The 18,956-nt window shown below is 45.8% G+C and overlaps 1 protein-coding gene across 2 annotated transcripts in view; it reads right to left on the bottom strand.

Annotated features, from left to right (window-relative positions):
- GALNT9 (polypeptide N-acetylgalactosaminyltransferase 9) overlaps window positions 1–11,956 on the bottom strand; it is a 773,980-nt gene extending 762,024 nt beyond the window's left edge. The window contains exon 1 of one of the 2 annotated variants that reach the window (XM_069756073.1): window positions 10,919–11,956. In XM_069756073.1, the coding sequence (XP_069612174.1) occupies window positions 10,919–11,159 (241 nt within the window). In that variant the 5' untranslated portion in view covers window positions 11,160–11,956. The remainder of the gene's footprint in view (window positions 1–10,918) is intronic. The other variant, XM_069756074.1, reaches the window with a different exon arrangement.
- Window positions 11,957–18,956: the final 7,000 nt, after the last annotated feature.

Here is an 18,956-nt window from a genome sequence, read left to right on the forward strand (position 1 = left end):
ACAAAGCCAGCAAATTTTTCTCAGCCTGATCCACTGAATTAGGCTCATCGTAAAGTAATCCGAGCGCCAGGAAAAACGCATTGACATTACTCAATGCAGGGTCTCCTGGCGCAAGAGAAAATGCCCAGTCCTGAGGGTCGCCGCGCAAAAAAGAAATAATAATCAAAACCTGTTGAATAGGATTACCAGAAGAATGAGGTTTCAAGGCCAGAAACAGCCTACAATTATTTTTGAAATTAAGAAACTTAGTTCTATCACCAAAAAACAAATCAGGAATAGGAATTCTTGGTTCTAACATAGATTTCTGATCAATAGTATCTTGAATCCTTTGTACATGTGTAACGAGATTATCCATTGAAGAGCACAGACCCTGAATATCCATGTCCACACCTGTGTCCTGAAACACCCAAATGTCTAGGGGAAAAAAAAGACTGAACACAGAGCTGAGAAAAAAAAATGATGTCAGAACTTCCTTTTTCCCTCTATTGAGAATCATTAGGTGGGCTCCTTGTACTGTTATGTAGGCAATCCAGTGACACAGTGTGCCAGCAATCAGAGCACATACAGTGATCTGACAATAACCCAAAAACAATAGAACGAGCTCTGAGACGTGGAATCTCTGTAGACCGCAATACCTGAACCTAACCTAAACACAACTAAAGGCAGCTGTGGATTGCGCCTGACACTACCTATGCAACTCGGCACAGCCTGAGGAGCTGACTAGCCTGAAGATAGAAAAACAAGCCTGACTTGCCTCAGAGAAATACCCCAAAGGAAAAGGCAGCCCCCCACATATAATGACTGTTAGCAAGATGAAAAGACAAACGTAGGGATGAAATAGATTCAGCAAAGTGAGGCCCGATATTCTAGATAGAGCGAGGATAGCAAAGAGAACTTTGCAGTCTACAAAAAACCTTAAAGCAAAAAACCACGCAAAGGGGGCAAAAAGACCCACCGTGCCGAACTAACGGCACGGCGGTACACCCTTTGCGTCTCAGAGCTTCCAGCAAAACGAAATGACAAGCTGGACAGAAAAAGTAGCAACAAAAGCAAAAAGCACTTATCTAAGCAGAGCAGCAGGCCACAGGAAAGATCCAGAAGCTCAGATCCAACACTGGAACATTGACAAGGAGCAAGGAAGACAGAATCAGGTGGAGTTAAATAACAAAGCAGCCAACGAGCTCACCAGAACACCTGAGGGAGGAAGCTCAGAAGCTGCAGTACCACTTGTGACCACAGGAGTGAATTCAGCCACAGAATTCACAACAGTACCCCCCCCCCCCCTTGAGGAGGGGTCACCGAACCCTCACCAGAGCCCCCAGGCTGACCAGGATGAGCCACATGAAAGATACGAACAAGATCTGGAGCATGGACATCAGAGGCAAAAACCCAGGAATTATCTTCCTGAGCATAACCCTTCCATTTAACCAGATACTGGAGTTTCCGTCTAGAAACACGAGAATCCAAAATTTTCTCCACAATATACTCCAATTCCCCCTCCACCAAAACCGGGGCAGGAGGCTCAACAGATGGAACCATAGGTGCCACGTATCTCCGCAACAACGACCTATGGAATACATTATGTATGGAAAAGGAGTCTGGGAGGGTCAGACGAAAAGACACAGGATTGAGAATCTCAGAAATCCTATACGGACCAATAAAACGAGGTTAAAATTTAGGAAGTGGTCAGCAACTCTCGGTTGCCCACATCATAATTACGCTCAGCAGCCGAAAACTTCCTGGAAAAGAAAGCACATGGTTTCAACACTGAGCAACCAGAACCTCTCTGTGACAAAACCGCCCCTGCTCCAATCTCAGAAGCATCAACCTCGACCTGGAACGGAAGAGAAACATCTGGTTGACACAACACAGGGGCAGAACAAAAACGATGCTTCAACTCCTGAAAAGCTTCCACAGCAGCAGAAGACCAATTAACCAAATCAGCACCCTTCTTGGTCAAATCGGTCAATGGTTTGGCAATGCTAGAAAAATTACAGATGAAGCGACGATAAAAATTAGCAAAGCCCAGGAATTTTTGCAGACTTTTCAGAGATGTCGGCTGAGTCCAATCCTGGATTGCTTGGACCTTAACCGGATCCATCTCGATAGTAGAAGGGGAAAAGATGAACCCCAAAAATGAAACTTTCTGCACACCGAAGAGACACTTTGATCCCTTCACAAACAAAGAATTAGCACGCAGGACCTGGAAAACCATTCTGACCTGCTTCACATGAGAGTCCCAATCATTAGAGAAGATCAAAATGTCATCCAAGTAAACAATCAGGAATTTATCCCGATACTCACGGAAGATGTCATGCATAAAAGACTGAAACACAGATGGAGCATTGGCAAGTCCGAACGGCATCACTAGATACTCAAAATGACCCTCGGGCGTATTAAATGCAGTTTTCCATTCATCTCCTTGCCTGATTCTCACCAGATTATACGCACCACGAAGATCTATCTTAGTGAACCAACTAGCCCCCTTAATCCGAGCAAACAAGTCAGATAACAATGGCAAGGGATACTGAAATTTCACAGTGATCTTATTAAGAAGGCGATAATCAATACACGGTCTCAGCGAACCATCCTTCTTGGCTACAAAAAAGAACCCTGCTCCCAGTGGTGATGACGATGGGCGAATATGTCCCTTCTCCAGGGATTCCTTCACATAACTGCGCATAGCGGCGTGTTCAGGCACGGATAAATTAAATAATCGACCTTTAGGGAATTTACTACCAGGAATCAAATTGATAGCACAATCACAATCCCTATGCGGAGGTAGGGCATCGGACTTGGGCTCTTCAAATACATCCTGATAATCAGACAAGAACTCTGGGACCTCAGAAGGAGTGGATGACGAAATAGACAAAAATGGAACATCACCATGTACCCCCTGACAACCCCAGCTGGATACCGACATAGAGTTCCAATCCAATACTGGATTATGGGTTTGCAGCCATGGCAACCCCAACACGACCACATCATGCAGATTATGTAGCACCAGAAAGCGAATAACTTCCTGATGTGCAGGAGCCATGCACATGGTCAGCTGGGTCCAGTACTGAGGTTTATTCTTGGCCAAAGGTGTAGCATCAATTCCTCTCAACGGAATAGGACACCGTAAAGGCTCCAAGAAAAACCCACAACGTTTAGCATAATCCAAATCCATCAGATTCAGGGCAGCGCCTGAATCCACAAACGCCATGACAGAATACGATGACAAAGAGCATATCAAGGTAATGGACAGAAGGAATTTGGATTGTACAGTACCAATGACGGCAGACCTATCGAACCGCTTAGTGCGCTTAGGACAATCAGAAATAGCATGAGTGGAATCACCACAGTAGAAACACAGACCATTCAGACGTCTGTGTTCTTGCCGTTCAACTCTGGTCATAGTCCTATCGCACTGCATAGGCTCAGGTTTAATCTTAGACAATACCGCCAAATGGTGCACAGATTTACGCTCGCGCAAGCGTCGACCGATCTGAATGGCCAAAGACATAGACTCATTCAAACCAGCAGGCATAGGAAAACCCATCATGACATCCTTAAGAGCCTCAGAGAGACCCTTTCTGAACAAAGCTGCCAGCGCAGATTCATTCCACAGAGTGAGTACTGACCACTTCCTAAATTTCTGACAATATACTTCTATATCATCCTGACCCTGGCACAAAGCCAGCAAATTTTTCTCAGCCTGATCCACTGAATTAGGCTCATCGTAAAGTAATCCGAGCGCCAGGAAAAACGCATTGACATTACTCAATGCAGGGTCTCCTGGCGCAAGAGAAAATGCCCAGTCCTGAGGGTCGCCGCGCAAAAAAGAAATAATAATCAAAACCTGTTGAATAGGATTACCAGAAGAATGAGGTTTCAAGGCCAGAAACAGCCTACAATTATTTTTGAAATTAAGAAACTTAGTTCTATCACCAAAAAACAAATCAGGAATAGGAATTCTTGGTTCTAACATAGATTTCTGATCAATAGTATCTTGAATCCTTTGTACATGTGTAACGAGATTATCCATTGAAGAGCACAGACCCTGAATATCCATGTCCACACCTGTGTCCTGAAACACCCAAATGTCTAGGGGAAAAAAAAGACTGAACACAGAGCTGAGAAAAAAAAATGATGTCAGAACTTCCTTTTTCCCTCTATTGAGAATCATTAGGTGGGCTCCTTGTACTGTTATGTAGGCAATCCAGTGACACAGTGTGCCAGCAATCAGAGCACATACAGTGATCTGACAATAACCCAAAAACAATAGAACGAGCTCTGAGACGTGGAATCTCTGTAGACCGCAATACCTGAACCTAACCTAAACACAACTAAAGGCAGCTGTGGATTGCGCCTGACACTACCTATGCAACTCGGCACAGCCTGAGGAGCTGACTAGCCTGAAGATAGAAAAACAAGCCTGACTTGCCTCAGAGAAATACCCCAAAGGAAAAGGCAGCCCCCCACATATAATGACTGTTAGCAAGATGAAAAGACAAACGTAGGGATGAAATAGATTCAGCAAAGTGAGGCCCGATATTCTAGATAGAGCGAGGATAGCAAAGAGAACTTTGCAGTCTACAAAAAACCTTAAAGCAAAAAACCACGCAAAGGGGGCAAAAAGACCCACCGTGCCGAACTAACGGCACGGCGGTACACCCTTTGCGTCTCAGAGCTTCCAGCAAAACGAAATGACAAGCTGGACAGAAAAAGTAGCAACAAAAGCAAAAAGCACTTATCTAAGCAGAGCAGCAGGCCACAGGAAAGATCCAGAAGCTCAGATCCAACACTGGAACATTGACAAGGAGCAAGGAAGACAGAATCAGGTGGAGTTAAATAACAAAGCAGCCAAAGAGCTCACCAGAACACCTGAGGGAGGAAGCTCAGAAGCTGCAGTACCACTTGTGACCACAGGAGTGAATTCAGCCACAGAATTCACAACAGTACCCCCCCCCCCTTGAGGAGGGGTCACCGAACCCTCACCAGAGCCCCCAGGCTGACCAGGATGAGCCACATGAAAGATACGAACAAGATCTGGAGCATGGACATCAGAGGCAAAAACCCAGGAATTATCTTCCTGAGCATAACCCTTCCATTTAACCAGATACTGGAGTTTCCGTCTAGAAACACGAGAATCCAAAATTTTCTCCACAATATACTCCAATTCCCCCTCCACCAAAACCGGGGCAGGAGGCTCAACAGATGGAACCATAGGTGCCACGTATCTCCGCAACAACGACCTATGGAATACATTATGTATGGAAAAGGAGTCTGGGAGGGTCAGACGAAAAGACACAGGATTGAGAATCTCAGAAATCCTATACGGACCAATAAAACGAGGTTAAAATTTAGGAAGTGGTCAGCAACTCTCGGTTGCCCACATCATAATTACGCTCAGCAGCCGAAAACTTCCTGGAAAAGAAAGCACATGGTTTCAACACTGAGCAACCAGAACCTCTCTGTGACAAAACCGCCCCTGCTCCAATCTCAGAAGCATCAACCTCGACCTGGAACGGAAGAGAAACATCTGGTTGACACAACACAGGGGCAGAACAAAAACGATGCTTCAACTCCTGAAAAGCTTCCACAGCAGCAGAAGACCAATTAACCAAATCAGCACCCTTCTTGGTCAAATCGGTCAATGGTTTGGCAATGCTAGAAAAATTACAGATGAAGCGACGATAAAAATTAGCAAAGCCCAGGAATTCTTGCAGACTTTTCAGAGATGTCGGCTGAGTCCAATCCTGGATTGCTTGGACCTTAACCGGATCCATCTCGATAGTAGAAGGGGAAAAGATGAACCCCAAAAATGAAACTTTCTGCACACCGAAGAGACACTTTGATCCCTTCACAAACAAAGAATTAGCACGCAGGACCTGGAAAACCATTCTGACCTGCTTCACATGAGAGTCCCAATCATTAGAGAAGATCAAAATGTCATCCAAGTAAACAATCAGGAATTTATCCAGATACTCACGGAAGATGTCATGCATAAAAGACTGAAACACAGATGGAGCATTGGCAAGTCCGAACGGCATCACTAGATACTCAAAATGACCCTCGGGCGTATTAAATGCAGTTTTCCATTCATCTCCTTGCCTGATTCTCACCAGATTATACGCACCACGAAGATCTATCTTAGTGAACCAACTAGCCCCCTTAATCCGAGCAAACAAGTCAGATAACAATGGCAAGGGATACTGAAATTTCACAGTGATCTTATTAAGAAGGCGATAATCAATACACGGTCTCAGCGAACCATCCTTCTTGGCTACAAAAAAGAACCCTGCTCCCAGTGGTGATGACGATGGGCGAATATGTCCCTTCTCCAGGGATTCCTTCACATAACTGCGCATAGCGGCGTGTTCAGGCACGGATAAATTAAATAATCGACCTTTAGGGAATTTACTACCAGGAATCAAATTGATAGCACAATCACAATCCCTATGCGGAGGTAGGGCATCGGACTTGGGCTCTTCAAATACATCCTGATAATCAGACAAGAACTCTGGGACCTCAGAAGGAGTGGATGACGAAATAGACAAAAATGGAACATCACCATGTACCCCCTGACAACCCCAGCTGGATACCGACATAGAGTTCCAATCCAATACTGGATTATGGGTTTGCAGCCATGGCAACCCCAACACGACCACATCATGCAGATTATGTAGCACCAGAAAGCGAATAACTTCCTGATGTGCAGGAGCCATGCACATGGTCAGCTGGGTCCAGTACTGAGGTTTATTCTTGGCCAAAGGTGTAGCATCAATTCCTCTCAACGGAATAGGACACCGTAAAGGCTCCAAGAAAAACCCACAACGTTTAGCATAATCCAAATCCATCAGATTCAGGGCAGCGCCTGAATCCACAAACGCCATGACAGAATACGATGACAAAGAGCATATCAAGGTAATGGACAGAAGGAATTTGGATTGTACAGTACCAATGACGGCAGACCTATCGAACCGCTTAGTGCGCTTAGGACAATCAGAAATAGCATGAGTGGAATCACCACAGTAGAAACACAGACCATTCAGATGTCTGTGTTCTTGCCGTTCAACTCTGGTCATAGTCCTATCGCACTGCATAGGCTCAGGTTTAATCTTAGACAATACCGCCAAATGGTGCACAGATTTACGCTCGCGCAAGCGTCGACCGATCTGAATGGCCAAAGACATAGACTCATTCAAACCAGCAGGCATAGGAAAACCCATCATGACATCCTTAAGAGCCTCAGAGAGACCCTTTCTGAACAAAGCTGCCAGCGCAGATTCATTCCACAGAGTGAGTACTGACCACTTCCTAAATTTCTGACAATATACTTCTATATCATCCTGACCCTGGCACAAAGCCAGCAAATTTTTCTCAGCCTGATCCACTGAATTAGGCTCATCGTAAAGTAATCCGAGCGCCAGGAAAAACGCATTGACATTACTCAATGCAGGGTCTCCTGGCGCAAGAGAAAATGCCCAGTCCTGAGGGTCGCCGCGCAAAAAAGAAATAATAATCAAAACCTGTTGAATAGGATTACCAGAAGAATGAGGTTTCAAGGCCAGAAACAGCCTACAATTATTTTTGAAATTAAGAAACTTAGTTCTATCACCAAAAAACAAATCAGGAATAGGAATTCTTGGTTCTAACATAGATTTCTGATCAATAGTATCTTGAATCCTTTGTACATGTGTAACGAGATTATCCATTGAAGAGCACAGACCCTGAATATCCATGTCCACACCTGTGTCCTGAAACACCCAAATGTCTAGGGGAAAAAAAAGACTGAACACAGAGCTGAGAAAAAAAATGATGTCAGAACTTCTTTTTTCCCTCTATTGAGAATCATTAGGTGGGCTCCTTGTACTGTTATGTAGGCAATCCAGTGACACAGTGTGCCAGCAATCAGAGCACATACAGTGATCTGACAATAACCCAAAAACAATAGAACGAGCTCTGAGACGTGGAATCTCTGTAGACCGCAATACCTGAACCTAACCTAAACACAACTAAAGGCAGCTGTGGATTGCGCCTGACACTACCTATGCAACTCGGCACAGCCTGAGGAGCTGACTAGCCTGAAGATAGAAAAACAAGCCTGACTTGCCTCAGAGAAATACCCCAAAGGAAAAGGCAGCCCCCCACATATAATGACTGTTAGCAAGATGAAAAGACAAACGTAGGGATGAAATAGATTCAGCAAAGTGAGGCCCGATATTCTAGATAGAGCGAGGATAGCAAAGAGAACTTTGCAGTCTACAAAAAACCCTAAAGCAAAAAACCACGCAAAGGGGGCAAAAAGACCCACCGTGCCGAACTAACGGCACGGCGGTACACCCTTTGCGTCTCAGAGCTTCCAGCAAAACGAAATGACAAGCTGGACAGAAAAAGTAGCAACAAAAGCAAAGAAGCACTTATCTAAGCAGAGCAGCAGGCCACAGGAAAGATCCAGAAGCTCAGATCCAACACTGGAACATTGACAAGGAGCAAGGAAGACAGAATCAGGTGGAGTTAAATAACAAAGCAGCCAACGAGCTCACCAGAACACCTGAGGGAGGAAGCTCAGAAGCTGCAGTACCACTTGTGACCACAGGAGTGAATTCAGCCACAGAATTCACAACAGCAATCCCACTGGCAACTTCTGATGAGAAACCTTAATAAAGCCATCATAAGATCCGTAAGAAATTCTTGCTTTGTGGAGTACTACTAAAATAACCCTAGATTTGTAGACTTTGTTTTGAATTCAAGGAGACGTTTCCTCCCTCACTAACTTATTCTTTACAGATTTACAAAATACAAAACAATATGTTAAAAAAAACTACAAAACTTGAAGTGATTTATGCAGTGCTAAAACATAATACTTTTACAGTCATGTGTTTTGATAGATCGTTGCTAGTGATGAGCGAATATACTCGTTACTCGAGATTTCTCGAGCATGTTCGGGGGTCCTCACCTCAGCTGAATGATTTACATCTGTTAGCAGCATAAGTACATGTGAGGATTCCTTAGCAACCAGGCAACCACCACATGTACTTATGCTGGCTAACAGATGTAAATCATTCAGCTGCAGCGAAAGAAACTAAATCTCCGAGCACTAAAAAATACTCGGAGGTCACCCAAGCGTGCTCGGGAAATCTCGAGTAGCGAGTATATTCGCTCATCACTTATAGTTGCTAAATGATTATATTATGCTTAAACAGTTTCCATCTTTTATTCTTTTGAATATTTTTTTTGCCTTGATAGAGGTGGGGAACAGGTCCCAAGATTTTGAGCCCCACCAAACCACTAAAAAAGGCTCAAAAGTGAACTGCTCAGGAGGCTGAAGAACTGAGCTTTTGAATGAGCGTGTGCACAGAGCAGTGTGCAGGTTGATAGACTTTTTATTGAGCATGTGCCCACTTTGTGTGTACTGTCGTTCCGGAGCTCAGCACTTCTGCCTGCTGAGCAGTGTGCTTCTGAGCAATTTTTTGAGTGATCATTGGGGGTCTCGGGACCTGGATCCAATTGATTTGCAGGACACATAAGAAAGGGAAAATATTAAAGAAAAAGTACTCTTTAAGATGCGTTTTTTATGCAGTAAAAGTTTTAGCTTCTAATGTTTGAACTGTATATTATGAAGAAGTATATCAGAAACTATCTAACTAAAGTAACATGCATACATATATATAACATACGTTATACGTATGTAACATACGTGTGTGTGTGTGTGTGTGTGTGTGTTTATAGGCTTGAATAAACTGGCAGTTAATGAAATTCTATATTCCATATTCAATATCTAAATCTTCTACCCATTGCTAAACAATGTGTCCCTCAATACTTGTGCATACATGGCAATACTACATAATACAACAAGTCAATAAATCAATGGTTTGTGAATCAAACATTCCTCTCACTCCTAAGAGCAGTATAACTCAGGTAGATGGTCTTGTCATCATTAACCTCTTTGGTATCTGAAGGACATTTTTACATCCCAAGCCTTAAGAAAAAGGTTATTTAAAATCAGAGTTTGTCTTATTTTGTGTCTTTGGTGAGCTAGGAAAGATACCTTGCAATATATATTTTTACATCAATTGTATTTGATTTACAGAACCAAGAACGGTAGGTTTATTATGTAGACATTTTATCTGGAACAAACCTAAAAATAGAAAGCTACAACACTGTTTAACAGTTGATTGAAAGTCTATATCTATGAACCACTAAGTACCAGGATTCCTCAGGACCTTTTTCCACTATGACCTTTTGATTTTAAATCCTTTTACACTAAATGAATGTTATTGCTCCACTGCACTCACCAACATTTAGCAGCGCTATTAAGTAATTGTCTATCCATCATCAAAGGGAGTGTTTCTGCTTAAATTATCTACTACTTTAAATTCGTATTTCAAATAGCAATAGCCTTTCTATTAATTACATGCAATCAAACATCCAAAAACCATTCCATGTAAGAGAGCAGGCATTTGTCCAAGGTCAATGGACATGCCTACACAGGGAAACAAATGCAATCAATTTTCTGCGATGGAAGCATGGAAGTATGGCTTGTTCAGCCTTTGTATAAAATGTAACAAACACACACACGAACACCTAAATCTTAGCAGTACAATATTGACACATTGTGTTTTGCAGATTAATGTATTTAGATCACACTTTCAATGAATAAACTGTATTCTTATATCCAAAGTGAAATCTATATTTTTTATGAATCCCACACAGCATTAATAATGTGTTTTTCAAATGTATTTTAGTGTATACATCTATTTGATGTTAAAAATACATTTACTTTTATATTCAGGGATATCAAATATGAAGCTCTGAAATAAAGACATCCAACTAAATGACATAGAGAGGCCCAGAAAGTACAACAAATAAACACTAAGAAATCCGGCTATAAGATCGACAATTCAATGAAATACAGAGATCATCTTACCATTTAGTTGGTTATAAACTACTTCTTCTAGGTGATCCAGTCTTTGCAGTATAGACTCTCTGTCAACCAAAGCTCCCACTTTGGTGTTTCTGCTCCTTACTCTGCGGTCAGAACTTCTCACAATCTGCACAAGCTCCTGGGATCTGTCCTGGATCCTGCAGTAAACCGAAAACAGGATGATCCCCACGAAAACTAAAATATTCACAGTCAGCAAAGTTTTGATTTTTCGTGCCACCGCCATGAAATCTGTGGAGATCCAGCATCAGGGCATCCCAAGTGAAGTCTCTCATTTACACCGAGCCCCAACAGAGCCGTCCAGAATGGAAGAAACCAAGTGACACATCATGTAGTACAAGGCAAAGCATCTGATACATTTGAAGATGATCCTTTAGCTCCACAGCAATGTACAGCTGCAACCCAACAGCCTGTTGTGGAGAGGGCATCTACAGCAGAAGACATTCATTGGGAATTAGCTACAAATGAATATATGTGACTAGAGAATTCCATTGGCTAACATCAGACTCTAGTTGTGCCCTGCCTAGTTCAATATACTCTCTGAAAGGTTCAGGAGCTGTTCTTTCAGCACCACATCCCTCTGGCCAGTGTTTGGGTATGGAGCTGTTGTCTCAGCACTATGTCCCTCCTCTATGTCTCCACTGCTCTGTTCTCTCATCTATGGAGCTGTTCTTTCAGCACCACGTCCCTCCTTTAGCTCTCCGATCCTCAGTGCTGTTCTGGAACAGGGAGCTGTCTATTTCAGCACCACCTCCCATCACTGGTTTTCTCCCTGATATGGAAGCAGCTCGTAAGCAGACTGCAGCCTCTAAATGCTATGTGCAAGGAAGAGCATTTCTTAATGCCAGGATTTACATTTACTGGTGACGATAGACAGCATATAATTGGGTTTTGTAAAAAATACAGTAAACAAATCTTATGTCTACATGTGTAATCCTGCAGTTGTGTGCAGGAGAATCTGTGTATTTTTGTATGTCATTGTATTTGTGCGTGTGGCTGTGTGTCTTTGTTCCAACACAGAGCGCCTGTGCAACGTGACGTAGTAATACTCATCAGCATTCAGAGAATACTGCTAACATTAACCCTTCTTCTCATGCCCGTGCTTTTCTCATCATTGCATTTTTTTGTGTGAGTAAAAGTAGATCACAGCAGTGTACATTACACACACACGTAAGCACACCGACGCACATGCACACAAACGTACAAACACCTTTAGCAAATATCTTAATGTAGATTTCTCATTGAAAATAATTTGAGACAGGTTCTCACGTGGGTTTTGTCACAGAATATGCAACAAAATATGCTTTAAACACAAAAGTGGATTTCAGGTTGTTGTGTAGAATAATCTAATTTTGTCTTACGCAAACAAACATTTACATGCAAAGTCATCCTGTTCATATTTCATACCCCACTTATGTCATTTGGGATTAATAACAACTGCCCTTTATGGCAATGCCTGCTTGCTTTTGTTCATTGATGGGCTGATAAGATATTTGTGTAAAGGAGCAGGTTTATTGGACTATGATGTGCAAATTTATTGCATTTTTAATGACTGTTAAGATGCATTGAAGATCAATTAACTAGGTCTAATATTTTTTTTTGGCAACTGGCAGAAAGTAATTAGTAAATTTATTCTATTATTCTATTGTATTTTATTGACTGGCAAATCAGCAAATTAACCAACAACATAATTCACTCATCTCTGCTATTTAATAAAGTCATGACTTTTTAGCCATTGATGTCTCCCCATCATCAATAGTATTAAGGAGACAATATTCATATGCACTAATTATTATTAAAATATATACATATATATATATATATATATATATATATATATACTGTATATATATATACTGTATATATATATATAATGTGCATTTTGAATTAACTTGTTGATGCCTCTTTTGCTATATCTTCCATGGAAACTTCTGAAATATAATACATACCAGATGCTTATTTGATTTAATACACATTTTGCAACATTTCTGTCATATTTAGTGTGATAGGAGCGCACTATGTGCCTTTAATCCATATACTATTTTTTCTAATTATAAATGTGTTTCTTATCCCTAAGATATGATAATATAAAGATTTATGTTCATATAGATAATACTTAACCAACATTAATCTATTTAAACACCTCTAGATATGATGAAAGTTAAAAATATGAGCTTTAGTTGTTATTTTTCTTCTATTCCCTTTTCCTAGTTGAATATGATGGACATACAGAAAAGTACAAATGTGAAAGACCTCCTTGCTTATCTAACCTCTTAACATACCTTGATGGAAATATATGTCATGCAGAATGTCAGGAAGTTTAATAGCGGTGATTGGAGCTACCAGTAGTGTTGAGTGATACCTTCCGATATTCAAAGGTATTGGTATCGGATGGTATCGGCCGATATCCCAAAAATATCGGATATCGCCAATACCGATACCCGATACCAATGCAAGTCAATGGGACACACATATCGGAAGGTATCCTGGATGGTTCCCAGGGTCTGAAGGAGAGGAAACTCTCCTTCAGGCCCTGGGATCCATATTCATGTAAAAAATAAAGAATAAAAATAAAAAATATGTATATACTCACCCCTCCGAAGGACCCTGGCTGTCACCGCTGCGAGTGTCTGCCTCCGTTCCTAAGAATGCAGTGAGTGAAGGACCTTCGATGACGTCGTGGTCATCTGACCGCTCACGTGACCGCGACGTCATCTAAGGTCCTTCACTCACTGCATTCTTAGGAACGGAGGCAGAGCTCGCAGCGGTGACAGCCAGGGTTCGCCGGAGTGGTGAGTATATCCTTATTTTTTATTTTTATTCTTTATTTAATACATGAATATGGATCCCAGGGCCTGAAGGAGAGTCTCCTCTCCTCCAGACCCTTGGAACCATACGCACCGCACACGCCGATTCCGATTTCCGATATAGCAAAAATATCGGAACTCGGTATCGGAATTCTGATACAGCAAATATCGGCCGATACCCGATATTTGCAGTATCGGAATGTTCAACACTAGCTACCAGACATCACTGCTAACCTATTAAAAGCAATTGTCAATCACTGACAGTGGCAGTTAAGCGCCTCAATCTGGCCTCACTGTTCATTTGGGTACCCATTGGCCACCCCTGCAATTGAAGTTCATCATCCCGGCTCATATTGAAGTGCCGGTGCGAGCTGAGGCTTGCAGCCCGCAGCCAGCGTCGGACTGGAGCACCTTGGGCCCACCAGAGAAAATCATTCTTGGGGACCACTATGTAGCTACATAAAAATAAATACAAGACCACCAATTGTGCGGTAAAATACACTAATATCAGGGCATAACATAAGGTAGTACACGTCTTAATGATATAGCATTGGTTGGCACCCACGTTTTGGTTCAAACTCAATGATAAATGTTTCCTGGTGTTTATTAACCACTAGGCCAATTATATTATTATTATATTATAGCACCAGTGTACAGGAGGGGATTTTATGACATCTCATCTATATTCTGAGAAAATCCATGGCGGTAGTAGTAAACGTAGCAATATCTGCACAATGTCTGTGTATATTTTCACTGTTAATTTTCTGCTTGATCTCTGCAGCAAATACATTATGTGAATGCCCCATCTTCTAGTGCTGGGGGTCCTAGATCACTTATGTATGACATTGGAGTAATATTGAAAGAGATGACACAGTCAGTCTGGGGAGATACAGGGGGAGGTGACGCAGTCAGTCTGGGGTGATATAGGGGGAGATGACGCAGTCAGTCTAGGGTGATACAGGGGGAGATGATGCAGTCTGTCTGGGGTGATACAGGGGGAGATGACGCAGACAGTTAGGGGTGATACAGGGGGAGGTGACACAGTCAGGTAGGGGTGATACAGGGGCAGGGGATGGAGTCAGTCAAGGGTGATAGAGGGGGCGGTGATGCAGTCAGTCAGGGGTGATTCAGGGGGAGGTGATGCAGTCAGTCAGGGGTGATACAGGGGGAGGTGATGCAGTCAGTCAGGAATGATACAGGAGGAGGTGACACAGTCAGTCAGGGGTGATACAGGGAGAGGGGATGCAATCAGTCAGGGGTGATACAGGGGGAGGTGACACAGTCAGTCTGGGGTCATACGGGGGGAGGGGATGCAGTCAGTCAGGGGTGATTCAGGGGGAGGTGATGCAGTCAGTTAGGGGTGATACAGGGGGAGGGGATGGAGTCAGTCAGGGGTGATACAGGGGGCGGTGACGCAGTCAGTCAGGGGTGATTCAGGGGGAGGTGATGCAGTCAGTCAGGGGTGATACAGGGGGTAATGACGAAGTCAGTCTGACGTGATTCCGGGGGGAGATGACGCAGTCAGTCAGGAGTGATACAGGGGGAGGAGACACAGTCAGTCAGGGGTGATACAGGGGGAGATGACGCAGTCAGTCTGGGGTGATACAGGGGCAGGTGACACAGTCAGGGGTGATTCAGGGGGAGGTGATGTAGTCAGTCAAGGGTGATACAGGGGAGGTGATGCAGTCAGTCAGGGGTGATACAGGGGGAGGTGACACAGTCAGCAGTGATACAGGGGGAGGGGATGGAATCAGACAGGGGTGATACAGGGGGCGGTGATGCAGTCAGTCAGGGGTGATTCAGGGGGAGGTGATGCAGTCAGTCAGGGGTGATACAAGGGGAGATGACACAGTCAGTCAGGGGTGATACGGGGGAGGGGATGCAGTCAGTCAGGGGTGATTCAGGGGGAAGTGATGCAGTCAGGGGTGATACAGGGGGAGGTGTTGCAGTCAGTCAGGGGTGATTCAGGGGGAGGTGATGCAGTCAGTCAGGGGTGATGGAGGGGGAGGTGATGCAGTAAGTCAGGGGTGATACAGGGGGAGGTGACACAGTCAGTTAGGGGTGAAACAGGGGGAGGGGATGGAATCAGTCAGGGGTGATACAGGGGGAGGTGACGCAGTAAGTCAGGGGTGATTCAGGGGAAGGTGATGCAGTCAGTCAGGGGTGATACAGGAGGAGGTGACGCAGTCAGTCAGGGGTGATTTAGGGGGAGGTGATGCAGTCAGTCAGGGGTGATACAGGGGGAAGTGATGCAGTCAGTCAGGGTGATACAGGGGGAGGGGATGCATTCAGTCAAGGGTGATACAGGGGGAGGGGATGCAGTCAGTCAGGGGTGATACAGGGGGAGGTGATGCAGTCAGTCAGGGGTGATACAGGGGGAGGTGACACAGTCAGTCAGGGGTGATACAGGGAGAGGTGATGCAGTCAGACAGGGGTGATACTGGAGGAGGTGACACAGTCAGTTAGGGGTGATACAGGGGGAGGGGATGGAGTCAGTCAGGGGTGATACAGGGGGAGATGACGCAGTCAGTCTGGGGTGATACAGGGGCAGGTGACACAGTCAGGGGTGATTCAGGGGGAGGTGATGTAGTCAGTCAGGGGTGATACAGGGAAGGTGATGCAGTCAGTCAGGGGTGATACAGGGGGAGGTGACACAGTCAGCAGTGATACAGGGGGAGGGGATGGAATCAGACAGGGGTGATACAGGGGGCGGTGATGCAGTCAGTCAGGGGTGATTCAGGGGGAGGTGATGCAGTCAGTCAGGGGTGATACAAGGGGAGATGACACAGTCAGTCAGGGGTGATACGGGGGAGGGGATGCAGTCAGTCAGGGGTGATTCAGGGGGAAGTGATGCAGTCAGGGGTGATACAGGGGGAGGTGTTGCAGTCAGTCAGGGGTGATTCAGGGGGAGGTGATGCAGTCAGTCAGGGGTGATGGAGGGGGAGGTGATGCAGTAAGTCAGGGGTGATACAGGGGGAGGTGACACAGTCAGTTAGGGGTGAAACAGGGGGAGGGGATGGAATCAGTCAGGGGTGATACTGGGGGAGGTGACGCAGTAAGTCAGGGGTGATTCAGGGGAAGGTGATGCAGTCAGTCAGGGGTGATACAGGAGGAGGTGACGCAGTCAGTCAGGGGTGATTTAGGGGGAGGTGATGCAGTCAGTCAGGGGTGATACAGGGGGAAGTGATGCAGTCAGTCAGGGTGATACAGGGGGAGGGGATGCATTCAGTCAAGGGTGATACAGGGGGAGGGGATGCAGTCAGTCAGGGGTGATACAGGGGGAGGTGATGCAGTCAGTCAGGGGTGATACAGGGGGAGGTGACACAGTCAGTCAGGGGTGATACAGGGAGAGGTGATGCAGTCAGACAGGGGTGATACTGGAGGAGGTGACACAGTCAGTTAGGGGTGATACAGGGGGAGGGGATGGAGTCAGTCAGGGGTGATACAGGGGGAGATGACGCAGTCAGTCTGGGGTGATACAGGGGCAGGTGACACAGTCAGGGGTGATTCAGGGGGAGGTGATGTAGTCAGTCAGGGGTGATACAGGGAAGGTGATGCAGTCAGTCAGGGGTGATACAGGGGGAGGTGACACAGTCAGGGGTGATACAGGGGGAGGGGATGGAATCAGACAGGGGTGATACAGGGGGCGGTGATGCAGTCAGTCAGGGGTGATTCAGGGGGAGGTGATGCAGTCAGTCAGGGGTGATACAAGGGGAGATGACACAGTCAGTCAGGGGTGATACGGGGGAGGGGATGCAGTCAGTCAGGGGTGATTCAGGGGGAGGTGATGCAGTCAGGGGTGATACAGGGGGAGGTGTTGCAGTCAGTCAGGGGTGATTCAGGGGGAGGTGATGCAGTCAGTCAGGGGTGATACAGGGGGAGGTGATGCAGTAAGTCAGGGGTGATACAGGGGGAGGTGACACAGTCAGTTAGGGGTGAAACAGGGGGAGGGGATGGAATCAGTCAGGGGTGATACAGGGGGAGGTGACGCAGTAAGTCAGGGGTGATTCAGGGGAAGGTGATGCAGTCAGTCAGGGGTGATACAGAAGGAGGTGACGCAGTCAGTCAGGGGTGATTTAGGGGGAGGTGATGCAGTCAGTCAGGGGTGATACAGGGGGAGGTGATGCAGTCAGTCAGGGGTGATACAGGGGGAGGGGATGCAGTCAGTCAAGGGTGATACAGGGGGAGGGGATGCAGTCAGTCAGGGGTGATACAGGGGGAGGTGATGCAGTCAGTCAGGGGTGATACAGGGGGAGGTGACACAGTCAGTCAGGGGTGATACAGGGAGAGGTGATGCAGTCAGACAGGGGTGATACTGGAGGAGGTGACACAGTCAGTTAGGGGTGATACAGGGGGAGGGGATGGAGTCAGTCAAGGGTGATACAGGGGGTGGTGACGCAGTCAGTCAGGGGTGATTCAGGGGGAGGTGATGCAGTCAGTCAGGGGTGATACAGGGGGAGGTGATGCAGTCAGTCAGGGGTGATACAGGGGGAGGGGATGCAGTCAGTCAGGGGTGATACAGGGGGAGGGGAAGCAGTCAGTCAGGGGTGATACACGGGGAGGGGATGCAGTCAGTCAGGGGTGATACAGGGGGAGGTGACAGAGTCAGTCAGGGGTGATACAGGGGAGGTGATGCAGTCAGTCAGGGGTGATACAGGGGGAGGTGACACAGTCAGTTAGGGGTGATACAGGGGAGGGGATGGAGTCAGTCAAGGGTGATACAGGGGGCGGTGACGCAGTCAGTCAGGGGTGATTCAGGGGGACATGATGCAGTCAGTCAGGGGTGATACAGGTGGAGATGATGCAGTCAGTCTGGGGTGATTCAGGGGGAGGTGATGCAGTCAGTCAGGGGTGTTACAGGGGGAGGTGACACAGTCAGTTAGGGGTGATACAGGGGGAGGGGATGGAGTCAGTCAGGGGGGATACAGGGGGTGGTGACGCAGTCAGTCAGGGGTGATTCAGGGGGAGGTGATGCAGTCAGTCAGGGGTGATACAGGAGGAGGTGATGCAGTCAGTCAGGGGTGATTCAGGGGGAGGTGATGCAGTCAGTCAGGGGTGATACAGGGGGAGGTGATGCAGTCAGTCTGGGGTGATACAGCGGGAGGGGATGCAGTCAGTCAAGGGTGATACAGGGGGAGGGGATGCAGTCACTCAGGGGTGATACAGCGGGAGGTGATGCAGTCAGTCAGGGGTGATACAGGGGGAGGTGACACAGT

This window comes from Ranitomeya imitator, chromosome 1 (assembly GCF_032444005.1).
Source record: "Ranitomeya imitator isolate aRanImi1 chromosome 1, aRanImi1.pri, whole genome shotgun sequence".
Classification (NCBI taxonomy): Eukaryota; Metazoa; Chordata; class Amphibia; order Anura; family Dendrobatidae; genus Ranitomeya; species Ranitomeya imitator.